Source organism: Schistocerca nitens, chromosome 2 (genome assembly GCF_023898315.1).
Source record: "Schistocerca nitens isolate TAMUIC-IGC-003100 chromosome 2, iqSchNite1.1, whole genome shotgun sequence".
NCBI classification, from domain to species: Eukaryota; Metazoa; Arthropoda; class Insecta; order Orthoptera; family Acrididae; genus Schistocerca; species Schistocerca nitens.
This window is the reverse complement of record NC_064615.1, coordinates 302,896,312-302,913,391: the sequence shown is the minus strand read 5'-3', so window position 1 is coordinate 302,913,391 and position 17,080 is coordinate 302,896,312. Positions and strand designations below refer to the sequence as shown.

General features: G+C 41.8%; 1 protein-coding gene across 5 annotated transcripts in view; it reads right to left on the bottom strand.

Moving 5' to 3' along the window:
* LOC126236063 (ATP-dependent DNA helicase Q1-like) overlaps nucleotides 1-17,080 on the bottom strand; it is a 156,084-nt gene that overhangs the window by 55,110 nt on the left and 83,894 nt on the right. For all 5 annotated transcript variants that reach the window (XM_049945111.1, XM_049945112.1, XM_049945113.1 and 2 more), the window contains one exon: nucleotides 13,283-13,513. In XM_049945111.1, the coding sequence (XP_049801068.1) occupies nucleotides 13,283-13,513 (231 nt within the window). The remainder of the gene's footprint in view (nucleotides 1-13,282; nucleotides 13,514-17,080) is intronic.

Genomic DNA, 17,080 nt, shown 5'->3' with positions numbered 1-17,080 from the left:
CGCCCGCCAGTCGGACAGTACCCAAGAGGGGGTCCACTGCTAGTGTAAATATTACAACAGCCCAACGCTCTGCCAGAAGATCACGAATATGACACTCTTCGAAACGTCACGGTATTTTAACACTACCACCTGGCTGGAAACCAGAGAACTTTTCATCAAAGCTATGATTGTGGTCAAGATAGGAACAGGGAACATTACAGGAATGAATGAAAGAGCTAGCATGTAAATATGGCGAGGAATGATGGGAGGAAAGGATGGTGGAATAACACACCTCTTTAAACAGAAAGAGAGAACAGCAATGATGCTTCTATGGGAAGAGCAGGAAATCTGTAGAACCTTTAGCTATGGGCAAAGTGGGCACAGGGAGGTGTTTTCAGCCCAACCAAATGCCTAAAAACATCGATGGCTTACCTTACTGGTGAAAACAGCTGACAGAAAACTGCCATGAAGTTGAATTAGAGAACACAAAGATGCATGAGCTTCACAAAGTGAGTCATGAATTAAAATGTGATATTTGCAGAGGAGACAAACCTAGCATATGTAAAGACAAAACAATAATGGTTGAAAGTGAAAATTTAGCTGCGGTGAAAGTTACCACTCAAGGAAATAGCCCTGTTGAACAAAGGGGCATTTTGGAATACATCATCTGGAAATGGATAAAATTGCCATTATACAGGATAATGAATCAGAATATTTGATGATTTGGTTTAAGCAGCTTGGTTGACTGTATTAAGGGCTTGTACATCATGACAGAGAACAGAAAGGGAGAGGTGGTGGGAAAAGTTATCATAGGTCACCTGACCTGGATGAATTAGCAAGTTTAAAGAGAAGTGCACCATGCAACAGATGCAAGTGGCTCAGTTCATTGTTGATGCCATAGCCAAATCACGCTGACTGGTTAACAAAACTTTTTGAGCTAGGACAGCACTTGGGGGTGGAAGGAAGGTAAAACTGATGACCATGTATATATCATTGGGGAACACAGAGATTTCAGTATCTACAAAGTGAAATGGACATAAAATGGGGTGATAATGATGAGTCACATGAGAAACAGTCATACACTAATGAAATGTCAGGCACATGAAAAACTGAAATAAAGTAGCAAAAGATTGAAGAGAGAAAAAGAGTGAAAACACTGCCCGACAGAGATAGACATTTGTTACAGCATCACTACAAAGTTACTAAAGCAATTGGGAAAAAAGGAAAAAAAGAAAGAAACCAAGCAGATGAGACAAGAAGCAGCAAACTGAAAGGTCTGTTATGGAATGGCTTGGCAGTAGAGAAAAATGTTCTACAAGAGGACAATGGGACACTACATGCATGAGCTAGCCAGATTATTTAAGACTGTGTAGTCATCATGACTACAGGGTACGGAGCAAATAAGCACCTGAATTCAAACTCACATTACACACTTTAGTTCATGAATGTACAGAGTTTTCTTCTGAAAAACAAAAGGTCAAAAAGTTAGTGGGAGAAGTGGTTAAATTTTCACTAAGGCATGACTTGGACCTTGTCCAGAAAAAGGAGGTATCACATGAACAAGCAAAAAAAAAAAAAAACACCTGTGAAATTTAAGGAAGGTATCCTTGTCCCCATTAACACATGTGAACTGAATAATGAAATCTCAAAGTTCAAATTTGTTTTCAAGGTCATTTCAAAATTTCTGGTACACAGCACACCGATACCTATGCAAGTCTTATTTGAAATGTAATCAAGAGCTTTTAACTGCATGGTGAGCAGTCTCAATAGTGATCATCTACAACACCAAGTATTAGGTTAAAGAAATCTTAAACTAAGGTCGTAGATGCAGCTCAAAAAATATTTTAAGAGCAAAACATTTTCTATTTTGTGAATGTACTTAGACAACTTTATAACATACAGGTGAAAAGCACTGTTTTTGGACACTGTAAGTCATCCAGTGATTATGAGTAAAAAAGAGGAAATGGAATGTCAGTGATATGATGCATGAGCAAAGGCAGATGTATGTCAATTGAACCTTTGCACGTGCAAAACTAAGTGGTAAAATGTGTCCACATGGGGCATATTTGAGGAATAATGGAAAAAGATATATAATTCTGTGAATTAAGCTACAGAATTCACCCTTAAAAATATCACCTGTAGTAGGACAAAAGGAGAATTTTGTATTAATCTGATTCTTTTGCAAAAAATGACCATTTGAATCTTTCTGTTTTCAGCTAACTAATAAAATTATGTATATTTGTTAAATATATTGTACAACAAGATGCACAACACATCTTTTGGTTTTCAATATACATTTTGTGGTAAATAAAAGGGTCGTTACCATCACTCTATTTCGATAATAGTATTTAAGAAGAAGCATTACATCCTTAAGATTTCAATATTCTTCATATATGCATAACATTTTTACAATTTGGTACATTAATTAACAGTTTAAGGTGTTTTACAATTATGTTTTGAAGTACACAAGAAAAAATGTTACAATTGTGTTTTAGGTGACTGTGACACAAATTTGTTGTGTAAGCTTTTTCTGTGAACATGAAAAATTTATTCATGTACAACATGCACTATGTATGAGAGAACATTACACAGACAAAACAATGTAACTGGTACACATTTCTATTTCATGCAAAAAAGATAATTCACACATTTTTTTTTATAACTGCTCTATGTAAGAAGTCCACCTCCACAGCCGAGTACCGTATTTACTCGAATCTAAGCCGCACTTTTTTTTCGGGTTTTTGCGATCCAGAAAACCGCCTGCGGCTTAGAATCGAGTGCAAAGCAAGCAGAAGCTCTGAAAAATGTTGGTGGGTGTCGCCACAACTAACTTCTGCCGTAGAATATATGTAGAGCTACACAGGCATGCTTTGTAGGCACAAAGATAATTACTAGCACCAAATCCTCTGCGTCAGTAAATAAATTTAAGAAAAAATGGTGGAAGTCAAGCTTTTATTCCTCCGCCCCGAGTTTCGACCACAGCATTTTCATATATTATCCAACGAAGTAAATACAAATTCCATATTGTTCATCTTCGAATGTAGCAGCATTTCAATGTACTACGAAAATTCGACTGGCAAGACTGTTCGGGATGTTTGTCAATATGGCCAACTCTACGTTCTGAATTTTTTCCTACCTGTGAAAAGAGATGGTTGCTAATACGAACTTCTGTGAAATGTGAATCACATGCAGTATTCTCTTCTCCATAAGAATAATATGAATATAAACATTTTGCCATAGCTTAACTGCTAAGGTTACGACTCGAACCAAACTACTGTAGCTGTATCATCATTCATTTGACCTAAATTGTGTCTCATGTTACAATGGACCAACTTTGTTTCGATTTGGAGATGCGGCCTAAAACTTTTCTCTCCCCTTGAATTTCGAGTCTCAAATTTCAGGTGCGGCTTAGATTCGGAAAAATTTTTTTTTCCTTGATTTTGAGTCTCATTTTTCAGGTGTGGCTTAGATTCGAGTGGGGCTTAGATTCAAGTAAATACGGTAGTGAGGACGTCTGACACTCATTTTTTTTTTTTTGGTCATCAGTCTACTGACTGGTTTCATGCGGCCCGCCACGAATTCCTTTCCTGTGCTAACCTCTTCATCTCAGAGTAGCACTTGAAACCTACGTCCTCAATTATTTGCTTGACGTATTCCAATCTCTGTCTTCCTCTATAGTTTTTGCCCTCTACAGCTCCCTCTAGTACCATGGAAGTCATTCCCTCATGTCTTAGCGGATGTCCTATCATCCTGTCCCTTCTCATTATCAGTGTTTTCCACATATTCCTTTCCTCTCCGATTCTGCGTAGAACCTCCTCATTCCTTACCTTATCAGTCCATCTAATTTTCAACATTCGTCTGTAGCACCACATCTCAAATGCTTCGATTCTCTTCTGTTCCGGTTTTCCCACAGTCCATGTTTCACTACCATACAATGCTGTACTCCAGACGTACATCCTCAGAAATTTCTTCCTCAAATTGAGGCCGGTATTTGATATTAGTAGACTTCTCTTGGCCATAAATGCCTTTTTTGCCATAGCGAGTCTGCTTTTGATGTCCTCCTTGCTCCGTCCGTCATTGGTTATTTTACTGCCTGGGTAGCAGAATTCCTTAACTTAATTGACTACGTGACCATCAATCCTGATGTTAAGTTTCTCGCTGTTCTCATTTCTACTACTTCTCATTACCTTCGTCTTTCTCCGATTTACTCTCAAACCATACTGTGTACTCATTAGACTGTTCATTCCATTCAGCAGATCATTTAATTCTTCTTCACTTTCACTCAGGATAGCAATGTCATCAGCGAATCGTATCATTGATATCCTTTCACCTTGTATTTTAATTCCACTCCTGAACCTTTCTTTTATTTCCATCATTGTTTCCTCGATGTACAGATTGAAGAGTAGGGGTGAAAGGCTACAGCCTTGTCTTACACCCTACTTAATACGAGCACTTCGTTCTTGATCGTCCACTCTTATTATTCCCTCTTGGTTGTTGTGCATATTGTATATGACTCGTCTCTCCCTATAGCTTACCCCTACTTTTTTCAGAATCTCGAACAGCTTGCACCATTTTATATTGTCGAACGCTTTTTCCAGGTCGACAAATCCTATGAACATGTCTTGATTTTTCTTTAGCCTTGCTTCCATTATTAGCCGTAACGTCAGAATTGCCTCTCTCATCCCTTTACTTTTCCTAAAGCCAAACTGATCGTCACCTAGCGCATTCTCAATTTTCTTTTCCATTCTTCTGTATATTATTCTTGTAAGCAGCTTCGATGCATGAGCTGTTAAGCTGATTGTGCGATAATTCTCGCACTTGTCAGCTCTTGCCGTCTTCGGAATTGTGTGGATGATGCTTTTCCGAAAGTCAGATGGTATGTCGCCAGACTCATATATTCTACACACCAACGTGAATAGTCGTTTTGTTGCCACTTCCCCCAATGATTTTAGAAATTCTGATGGAATGTTATCTATCCCTTCTGCCTTATTTGATCTTAAGTCCTCCAAAGCTCTTTTAAATTCCGATTCTAATACTGGATCCCCTATCTCTTCTAAATCGACTCCTGTTTCTTCTTCTATGACATCAGACAAATCTTCACCCTCATAGAGGCTTTCAATGTATTCTTTCCACCTATCTGCTCTCTCCTCTGCATTTAACAGTGGAATTCCCGTTGCACTCTTAATGTTACCACCGTTGCTTTTAATGTCACCAAAGGTTGTTTTGACTTTCCTGTATGCTGAGTCTGTCCTTCCGACAATCATATCTTTTTCGATGTCTTCACATTTTTCCTGCAGCCATCTCGTCTTAGCTTCCCTGTACTTCCTATTTATTTCATTCCTCAGCGACTTGTATTTCTGTATTCCTGATTTTCCTGGAACATGTTTGTACTTCCTCCTTTCATCAATCAACTGAAGTATTTCTTCTGTTACCCATGGTTTCTTCACAGCTACCTTCTTTGTACCTATGTTTTCCTTTCCAACTTCTGTGATGGCCCTTTTTAGAGATGTCCATTCCTCTTCAACTGTACGTCTTGTGACAGCCAGAGCGAGAGCACCAGCAGCAGCGAGTACTGTTTGTATAAAGCGTTTATTTTGCATTTTGTTTACGACCTTCCACTAAGGAAGGGATGCTATTTGTGTTTATCTGCTCTGCATAGAAACTAACAGTTCTTGATCGTTAGGAGAGAAATTTATTTTGTACTTATTTGCTGCGCTTAGCTTTTAAATAGTTTTTCTGGGAAAACCTAGCGTAGTTTTCGCGTCTCGTATTTCAGTGAGTGTTTCTTGATTATCAGAGTAGCTCATCAGAAGATTATCTTGGGAATTTGTCACCGTATAGAGTAGGGTAAACATAGTCATGTGTAGGGACTGTGGTTGTTGTGAGCGGACGCAAGGAGAATTGGCCACTCTTCGGGGGCAGGTGGAGGCTTTGTCTGTTAGGCTCATCGAGCTCGAGGCGCAGGCGTCGGCTCGTAGTGGCGTTGGGGCAACTGTGGTGAGACCTATGCCTACTTCGGTGGCCTTGGAATCACATGGAACCCCTGATGTCGCTGCGTCTTCCGGCAGTGAGCATCTTACCGGTCAGCCATCACTCCAGGGTGAATGGCGGACAGTGGTGGGCTCGCGCGTGCCTGGCCGAAAGGCGAAGGTGGGATCTGGCCGCGTGGCAGCTGCCTTACCCCTTTCCAACAGGTACGGGGTGCTTCCTAGTGGTGATGACATCGTTTCCGAGCCACCACAGGATGCCTCGCCTGTTGGGCCAGTGGCCGATTCTCCGGCAAGGTCCCGACAGTCACAGAGGGCGGGCCTATTAGTTATACGGAGCTCCAACGTTAGGCGGGTTATGGAGCCCCTCAGGAAAATAGCGGGTAGGTCGGGGAAGAATGCCAGTGTGCACTCGGTGTGCTTGCCGGGGGGTCTCGTCCGTAATGTGGAGGAGGCCCTTCCGGCAGCTATTGAACGCACTGGGTGTGACCGGCTGCAGATAGTAGCACATGTCGGAACGAATGATGCCTGCCGCTTGGGTTCTGAGGCCATCCTTGGTTCCTTCCGGCGGCTGGCTGATTTGGTGAAGACAACCAGCATCGCACGCGGAGTGCAAGCTGAGCTTAATATCTGCAGCATAGTGCCCAGAGTCGATCGCGGTCCTCTGGTTTGGAGCCGTGTGGAGGGTCTAAACCAGAGGCTCAGACGACTCTGCGACTATAATGGTTGCAAATTCATCGACCTCCGTTATTGGGTGGAGAACTGTAGGGCCCCCCTAGACAGGTCAGGCGTGCACTACACGCCGGAAGCAGCTACTAGGGTAGCAGAGTACGTGTGGCGTGCACACGGGGGTTTTTTAGGTTAGAGGGACCCCCCCTTGGGCGAAACGATAAAATACCTGACGGCTTACCAGAGAGAACATCAGCATCGTTGATAAAGAACGTCCGTCCTCAGAGACCAAAAACAGGAAACGTTAACGTAATATTGGTAAACTGCAGGAGTATCCAGGGCAAGGTTCCTGAATTAGTATCGCTTATTGAAGGAAATAGTGCGCATATAGTATTAGGAACGGAAAGTTGGTTAAAACCGGAAGTGAACAGTAACGAAATCCTAGACACAGAATGGAATATATATCGCAAGGATAGGATAAACGCCAATGGTGGAGGAGTATTTATAGCAGTAAAGAATTCAATAATATCCAGTGAAGTTATTAGCGAATGCGAATGTGAAATAATCTGGGTTAAGTTAAGTATCAAAGGTGGGTCAGATATGATAGTCGGATGCTTCTATAAACCACCTGCATCAGCAACCGTAGTAGTTGAGCGCCTCAGAGAGAACCTGCAGAACGTCGTGAAGAAGTTTCGTGATCATACTATTGTAATAGGGGGAGACTTCAATCTACCAGGTATAGAATGGGATAGTCACACAATCAGAACTGGAGCCAGGGACAGAGACTCTTGTGACATTATCCTGACTGCCTTGTCCAAGAATTACTTCGAGCAGATAGTTAGAGAACCAACTCGTGAAGCTAACGTTTTAGACCTCATAGCAACAAATAGACCGGAACTTTTCGACTCCGTGAATGTAGAAGAGGGTATCAGTGATCATAAGTCAGTGGTTGCATCAATGACTACAAGTGTAATAAGAAATGCCAAGAAAGGAAGGAAAATATATTTGCTTAACAAGAGTGATAGGGCACAAATCGCAGAATATCTGAGTGACCACCATCAAACGTTCATTTCTGAGGAAGAGGATGTGGAACAAAAATGGAAAAAATTCAGAAACATCGTCCAGTACGCCTTAGATAAGTTCGTACCGACTAAGGTCCAAAGCGAGGGGAAAGATCCACTGTGGTATAACAATCATGTACGAAAGGTACTACGGAAACAAAGAAAGCTTCATCATAGGTTTAAGAGTAGTCGAATCATAGCTGATAAGGAAAAGCTGAATGAAGCGAAAAAGAGCGTAAAGAGAGCAATGAGAGAAGCATTCAACGAATTCGAACATAAAACATTGGCAAACAATCTAAACAAGAACCCTAAAAAGTTTTGGTCATATGTAAAATCGGTAAGCGGATCTAAATCCCCTATTCAGTCACTCGTTGACCACGATGGCACCGAAACAGAGGACGACCGAAGAAAGGCAGAAATACTGAATTCAGTGTTCCGAAACTGTTTCACTGCGGAAAATCGTAACACGGTCCCTGACTTCAGCCGTCGCACGGACGCCAAAATGGAAAATATTGAAATAAACGATATCGGAATTGAAAAACAACTGCTATCACTTAGTAGCGGAAAAGCATCCGGACCAGACGAGATACCCGTAAGATTCTACAGTGATTATGCTAAAGAACTTGCCCCCTTTCTATCAGCAATTTATCGTAGATCTCTGGAAGAACGTAAAGTACCTAGCGACTGGAAGAAAGCGCAGGTCGTTCCCATTTTCAAGAAGGGTCATAAATCAGATGCGAATAATTATAGGCCTATTTCGCTTACGTCAATCTGTTGTAGAATAATGGAACATGTTTTATGTTCTCGTATTATGACGTTCTTAGATAATACAAATCTCCTTCATCATAACCAACATGGATTCCGCAAACAGAGATCATGTGAAACTCAGCTCGCCCTATTTGTCCAAGAAATTCACAGTGCCGTAGACACTGGCGAGCAGATTGATGCCGTATTCCTGGACTTCAGGAAGGCATTTGATACGGTTCCGCACTTACGTTTAGTGAAAAAAATACGAGCTTACGGAATATCGGACCAGGTTTGTGATTGGATTCAGGATTTCCTAGAAGAAAGAACACAACATGTCATTCTTAACGGTTCAAAATCTGCAGATGTAGAGGTAATTTCGGGAGTACCGCAAGGAAGCGTGATAGGACCTTTATTGTTTACAATATACATAAATGACTTAGTTGACAACATCGGTAGCTCCGTGAGGCTATTTGCAGATGACACGGTTGTCTACAAGAAAGTAGCAACATCAGAAGACTCGTACGTACTCCAGGAAGACCTGCAGAGGATTAATGAATGGTGCGACAGCTGGCAGCTTTCCCTAAACGTAGATAAATGTAATATAATGCGCATACATAGGGGCAGAAATCCATTCCAGTATGATTATGCCATAGGTGGTAAATCATTGGAAGCGGTAACGACCGTAAAATACTTAGGAGTTACTATCCGGAGCGATCTGAAGTGGAATGATCACATAAAACAAATAGTGGGAAAAGCAGGCGCCAGGTTGAGATTCATAGGAAGAATTCTAAGAAAATGTGACTCATCGACGAAAGAAGTAGCTTACAAAACGCTTGTTCGTCCGATTCTTGAGTATTGCTCATCAGTATGGGACCCTTACCAGGTTGGATTAATAGAAGAGATAGACATGATCCAGCGAAAAGCAGTGCGATTCGTCATGGGGACATTTAGTCAGCGCGAGAGCGTTACGGAGATGCTGAACAAGCTCCAGTGGCGGACACTTCAAGAAAGGCGTTACGCAATACGGAGAGGTTTATTATCGAAATTACGAGAGAGCACATTCCGGGAAGAGATGGGCAACATATTACTACCGCCCACATATATCTCGCGTAATGATCACAACGAAAAGATCCGAGAAATTAGAGCAAATACGGAGACTTACAAGCAGTCGTTCTTCCCACGCACAATTCGTGAATGGAACAGGGAAGGGGGGATCAGATAGTGGTACAATAAGTACCCTCCGCCACACACCGTAAGGTGGCTCGCGGAGTATAGATGTAGATGTAGATGTAGATGTACTGCCTACTGCGCTATTCCTTATTGCTGTATCTATAGCGTTATAGAACTTCAAACGTATCTCGTCATTCCTTAGTACTTCCGCATCCCACTTCTTTGCGTATTGATTCTTCCTGACTAATGTCTTGAACTTCAGCCTACTCTTCATCACTACTATATTGTGATCTGAGTCTATATCTGCTCCTGGGTACGCCTTACAATCCAGTATCTGATTTCGGAATCTCTGTCTGACCATGATGTAATCTAACTGAAATCTTCCCGTGTCTCCCGTCCTTTTCCAAGTATACCTCCTCCTCTTGTGATTCTTGAACAGGGTATTCGCTATTACTAGCTGAAACTTGTTACAGAACTCAATTAGTCTTTCTCCTCTTTCATTCCTTGTCCCAAGCCCATATTCTCCTGTAACCTTTTCTTCTACTCCTTCCCCTACAACTGCATTCCAGTCGCCCATGACTATTAGATTTTCGTCCCCCTTTACATACTGCATTACCCTTTCAATATCCTCATACACTTTCTCTATCTGTTCATCTTCAGCTTGCGACGTCGGCATGTACACCTGAACTATCGTTGTCGGTGTTGGTCTGCTGTCAATTCTGATTAGAACAACCCGGTCACTGAACTGTTCACAGAAACACACCCTCTGCCCTACCTTCCTATTCATAATGAATCCTACACCTGTTATACCATTTTCTGCTGCTGTTGATATTACCCGATACTCATCTGACCAGAAATCCTTGTCTTCCTTCCACTTCACTTCACTGACCCCTACTATATCTAGATTGAACCTTTGCATTTCCCTTTTCAGATTTTCTAGTTTCCCTACCACCTTCAAGCTTCTGACATTCCACGCCCCGACTCGTAGAACGTTATCCTTTCGTTGATTATTCAATCTTTTTCTCATGGTAACCTCCCCCTTGGCAGTCCCCTCCCGGAGATCCGAATGGGGGACTATTCCGGAATCTTTTGCCAATGGAGAGATCATCATGACACTTCTTTAATTACAGGCCACATGTCCTGTGGATACACGTTACTTGTCTTTAATGCAGTGGTTTCCATTGCCTTCTGCATCCTCATGTCGTTGATCATTGCTGATTCTTCCGCCTTTAGGGGCAATTTCCCACCCCTAGGACAAGAGAGTGCCCTGAACCTCTATCCGCTCCTCCGCCCTCTTTGACAAGGCCGTTGGCAGAATGAGGCTGACTTCTTATGCTGGAAGTCTTCGGCCGCCAATGCTGATTATTTATCAAAATTTAGGCAGTGGCGGGGATCAAACCCAGGACCGAAGACGTTTTGATTATGAATCAAAGACGCTACCCCTAGACCTTGTAATTGCTGGAATACGACAGGGCAAAGAGCACTGTAAAGCAGCAGGTTTGAGCCACAAGGTGGGTTCATAAATGGCAGACTGAACTCATACGAAGGACTAGAACAGAGTACACTCTGTCTCACGATGTCAACTGAGAAGCAGCTCCCAGGTCTGAAAATTCGAGAACACCTATGAGAGCGGCGTGCTGAACTATGCCTCCCATACTGCATCCAAATGATACGCCATGGCAGAGGATGACACAGTGACCAACAGACAATCACTTGATCTTCAGAGCCTAATAGTGGTGGAGATTTTTTTATGTAAGAAATTTTGGTACTGTAAGGAAACACTGTAGATTCCTGAGCGTTGTGACACATAGTTTGTTTGGGTGTTGCCTTGTTTTCACGTTGTAATCATTCACCGAGAAATCGTAAGGCACATATAAAAGCACAACAAAGTTGGTTACGCATATTTTTTTTTTTAATTTTTTTATTTCTCAAATATATAGTAGCATAGTCAGGTTTACTGTTCCTGAGCAATGATGAAGTTTATTCTAATCAAACATTCCTTACTTCTAGTGTTGACGTGTAATCCTTGTAATTGCTGGAATACGACAGGGCAAAGAGCATTGTAAAGCAGCAGGTTTGAGCCACAAGGTGTGCTCATAAATGGCAGACTGAACTCACATTCATTTGTGAGGTGTGACTTTAACAGCACGTGATTTCTCACAATCCTGGCATTCATGGTTTGCAACAGGCAGAGAAGAAAACTGGGCCACCAGTTTACGTCACAGCACAATATTAATGAGCTGTCGCAAACTTCAGAAATGGAATTGTTCAGGAGCATTGTTGTCAAGGACCAACATCTCCACAAGAGTGCGATGTTTGACACATCAGCATCACGAGAATGTAAGATTGACACATAGAGTCATCAATAATTCAAATTGTCTTTCCCAGTGACTCTTTTGAAAAAAGTAATTTACCTAGAATATTGTGTTTTGTACCAGTGTAGATCTGTGTGGTAGACTACAGTATTGACCCACAACATTATGCGTGAATGCTACTTTCTGCTGTGTGTGTCTGTGCACGATGCATTGATCTGCTGTAGGGCGAGTGGTTGCCTTTCCCTTATTTTACATATTGCTGTAATCGACTGATTTGCAGTGAAGTTTGTTGAACTGGCCTGGCAACTGCATAAACTTCAAAATTATCCTAGTTCATTTGAAGCAACTGAATTATTCAGCCAGCGTAAATATTAATTTCCCTAGAACATTAGAAGCAACTTAAATCATTGTACTCATTAATAACTCCATATCAAAAGTGTTGCAGTTGAGTGACATGTCATTGCCATTCTCAGCAGTGAGTTAAATTTATATCACCATTTAGATCTGACAGTATTTGGAACCAACAGCCTTGCTTCCAAAATCCTAATGTACATTGATCAGAGTAAAGGGACATTCAAACACATACATTATAAGCATAACTATTGTAATACTATTATTTCTAACTTTTGCAAAATACGTAAGTCTGCTGACTTCATGAAAAAAATAACATACACATTCTTAAAATCAATTTGTGACAGAATAATTTAATTGGATAGATAAAAAATCTACTCACCAAGAGGCAGCAGAACACACACATAAAAGGAGGTTGTAATTAGACAAGCTTTGGGAGCCGGTGGCCCCTTCTTGAGGCAGAAGGGTTGAAAGAGAAAAAAGAAGGATGAGGAAAAAGGACTGGAGAGATCTAGGAAAAGTGATAGATTTCGGGAAAGTCACCCAGAACCATGGATCAGGGCAGACTTACTGCACGGGATGAAAAGGAAAGACTCATTCCGTCTCCTCCCATGTGGTAAGTCTCCCCTGACCCATGGTTCTGAGTGACTTTCTCAAAATCTATCCCTTTTCCTACACCTCTCCAGTCCTTTTCCTTCATCCCTCTTCCTTCTCCTTCAACCCTTCTGCCTGAAGAAGGAGCCACTGGCTCCCAAGGCTTGCCTAATTGCAACCTCCTTTTATCTGTGTGTTCTGGCGCCGCTTGGTGAGTAGATTTTTTTATCTAACCAATATAAAAAAGGTAGTTCCTTTATGCGGAGGTTATACAAAACCAAAACATAATTTCTTAGATAAAAAAACCTTACAGAGTACTGACAGTAAGATAATACAGTCAAGAAGAAGAAAACAATGATTCAAGAAATAGTTCACTTAATGAATCAGTCATGTTAACATATTAACACACCTGATATTCACCATTAAGCCACTTGGCATGGCAGCGACTTCGTAACTGAGCATCCAGGTTAGCATGGTACATGCCTACAGCCAATCCTTTGCTGCGCAGCTCGTCCATTAGATCGCCACAATCCTTAATGGATGTTGTGTAGATGATGCCAGACTTGCCAGCAAATCTGTGCTTCAAGAGGTCTACGAGTTCTGCGACACAATCAGCTTGACTGTTTGGCTTTGGGCGTACCTTTACAAAAGAAGGGTTTTAATTTATAGCAGGAATGTATCTGTATCTTAGTCATATTTTTAGCAATTAGAATTCTTCAACAGACCAACAACAGAAAGATGCCTGGCTTCTCTCTAACACTAAGGCAATCACTGTCTGCTCAGGTGGTTGAATATCATTATATTCATGTCATGAGCATAGATTACAACTTCACATAGTAATCACCACAATAAAATGAAATCTTTAGCTATGGAAAAGGTTGTTTAGTTAAAATAAAACTTGCTCACAGCATAGATGACACATACGAAATTGTAATTTAGTATGAAATAGGCCTACAATATTGAGGTATATCATTATAATTTGCTAAATGCTACAAATTGGACATTGTAGTTTATATTTTTTTTCCATGCTTGTAGTACAAATTTGACTTGGTCTATACAATGTATATTGTCTACAGAGGCAATAAACATTACATTACAATACATTTGTGTTGTCATACTTATTTTACCTCAATATCAACAATGTAGGAAAAGACAGACAGCTACTTACTGTAAAGTAGACACGTCAAGTTACAGATAGTCACGATTAAAAGACACTCACATGTTGCTTTTGGCCACAGCCTTCGTCAGTAAAGAGGGACACACACACAACAGTTGCATGTGTGTGTGTGTGTGTGTGTGTGTGTGTGTGTGTGTGTGTGTGTGTGTGTTGACTGACAAAGGCTGTGGCCGAAAGCAACAAAAAAATGGCTCTGAGCACTATGGGACTCAACTGCTGAGGTCATTAGTCACCTAGAACTTAGAACTAGTTAAACCTAACTAACCTAAGGACATCACAAACATCCATGCCCGAGGCAGGATTCGAACCTGCGACCGTAGCGGTCTTGCGGTTCCAGACTGCAGCGCCTTTAACCGCACGGCCACTTCGGCCGGCCCGAAAGCAACATGTGAGTGTCTTATAATCATGCCTGTCTGCAACTTGCCGTGTCTTCTTTATGGTAAGTGGCTCTCTATCTTTTCCTACATTGTTGATTTACCTCAATATCAATAATATATAATGAGGCATCTCTGCAGCCACTCAAAGTAATGAGAACTGCAGGAGACTCCAAAGTATGTAACAGCCACAGAATGCCATCCACAGGTGAGAAAACTAAAATCCTAGAGTTTAACTACCGAAGCACTCACAACAATGCACCAGAGTTTGAAACACTTCTAAAATGCGATGGAGCTCACATAATACTGAGCACAGGATTCTGGTTAAAACACAAAAACGATAGCAGTGAGATTTTTGGGCACAATTTAGGCGAATATCAGTGGGATAGCCTAATAGGAAACAGAGACTGTGAATTGGTCACAATAACAAGAAAATCAGTTCCACCGAGATAAAAACTGAAACTTTATGTAAGACTACGTGACAAAACTCAGTCCCCAGGATTGGTGTAAACCTACAATTTGATCTTTCTTTCAACCATGAGACTCACCTTCAAATGTGACTGAAAACCTTTGTGGGGAGGGGGGAGGGGGGAGGGGAATGACTCATTTCGCTAGTACAAAAGTTCCAATCACACTGTTATCATCAAAGACTTTAGACATTGAGCAATCAATTGAGATGATTACAGTTCTGTAAGTGATGAGCCTGACAAGACATCCTGTGAAACAATACTAAATGCTTTCTCTGTAAAATATGTAGAACAGTTCAGGCAGCCATTCACTATGGAAATATATTGGGCCTAATGGGAACAAATAAACCTGATCTCTTTGAGAATGTCCGTGCTGAAACTAAGGTCACAGACTATGAAATAATTATAGCAACAATGATTACCAGAGTACAAATGGCAACTAAAACAAGTAGAATGATTCATATGTTAAGCAAACCAGATAAAGATATCTCCACTTCAACAACAGCTTCTCATTCCATACCAACAAGACCATTCCATAAAGCCTAGCCAATCAAGGTCATCACATCTGTAGTGATGAGTGGTCCCTCTCCAAATATGCCAAGGGTCTCACTGCGGCCTTCTCAGACTGAAAATACACTACGAACCTTGTTCAGTTTGGTGTCTGTGGCTGTTGATAATGCTGTGGCAATGGAGGATGCAGAACCAACAGCGCTGGCAGCCAGCGAACAAGTCACTGTGGTCACTGGCAGAGCATGCCCGCGCTGTCGGTGCTGGAGAGAGCCTCCGAGGTGAGGAGTTAAGGTGGCCTCTGACTCACGTCAGTTGTATTTTTGCTTCCTTAGAAGCCTGACCTAACTACATTCTACCACACTTACACATTTGCATATTTAGGGGTTTTTTTTTTTCTCAGTTTGCCTCTTGTCACGTTATGTGCCCTTTTGACGTTCTTGCTCATGTTCTGTTTCAATTGGTTTAGTGCTTCAGACTTTAGAACTCTTCTTGTTGACAGCTTGGAACAGTCCGGGTGCAGTACCCAGAAACAGATATCCTGTGCCTTGTCTCACCAGTCACCTACCATCCTCCACATAATCACAATCTGTGCCTTGTCTCACCAGTTACCTACCATCCTCCACATAATCACAATCTGACATGAAGGAGCACTTCACTCATGACTCAGTACCACCTGGCACTGGAGCAACTGAATCACATTCTCCACCAGGCTTTCTATTACTTCTCGTTGCGCCCTGAAATGAAGAACATCCTCCCCCACCCTTCCCACAGTGGTATTCTGCTGCCCATCAAACCCACACAATATCCTGGCCCAACCCTATTCCATTCCTCCTCCCAACCCCTTGCCTCATGACTCTCATCCCTGCAACCGACCTAGATACGAGACCCATTCCGTATATCCTCCCACTACAATCTACTCCAGCCCTGTAACAGCCATGTCCTACCCCATCAAAGGCAGGGCTACCTGTGAAAGCAGCCATGTGATCTACTAACTAAGCTGTAATCACTGTGCCACTTTTTATGTGAGCATGACAAAAACAAGCTCTCTGTCCACATGAATAGCCACTGCCAAACTATGGCCAAGAAACAGCTGGACCACCCAGTTGTTGAACTTGTTGCTCAACTCAATGTGCTTCACTTCAATGGCTGCTTCACAACCTACACCATCTGGGTTCTTCCTCCCAACACCAGGTTTTCTGAACTGTGCAAGTAGGATCTCTCCCTACAATATATCCTTCATTCCCGTAAACCTCCTGGCCTTCACCTTCCCTAATCCCTGTCCTTCTCCTACCTATCCCCCTACTTGTCTTTTCCCCTTCTCTACTTCTTTCTTCTCTTCTCCTCTCCCCCTCCTCCTGCCACCATCCCCATTCAGCCTTCCAACACTTGCATATCCACACAGGCAGCACAGCGGTGGGTTGTGCTTGTGAGAATGTGCAAATCTTTTCTATTTCAGAAGGACTTTTTTGTCTGTAAGTTTAAGTTTTTACCAGCCTTTTTCATTGTGCTTGTCTGTGACTCAACATCTCCTCTATGTGGGAGTAGCAATTTCCTTTCATGTTGTTGTTAAAATAAATAAAAAGGGAGTTGTGTATATCTCAATAGGGAACTTGAAAACTTCTATCTCCGGCCAGGAGCACATAGAATAAATGTGACTCATGTTTACAACATTATTGACC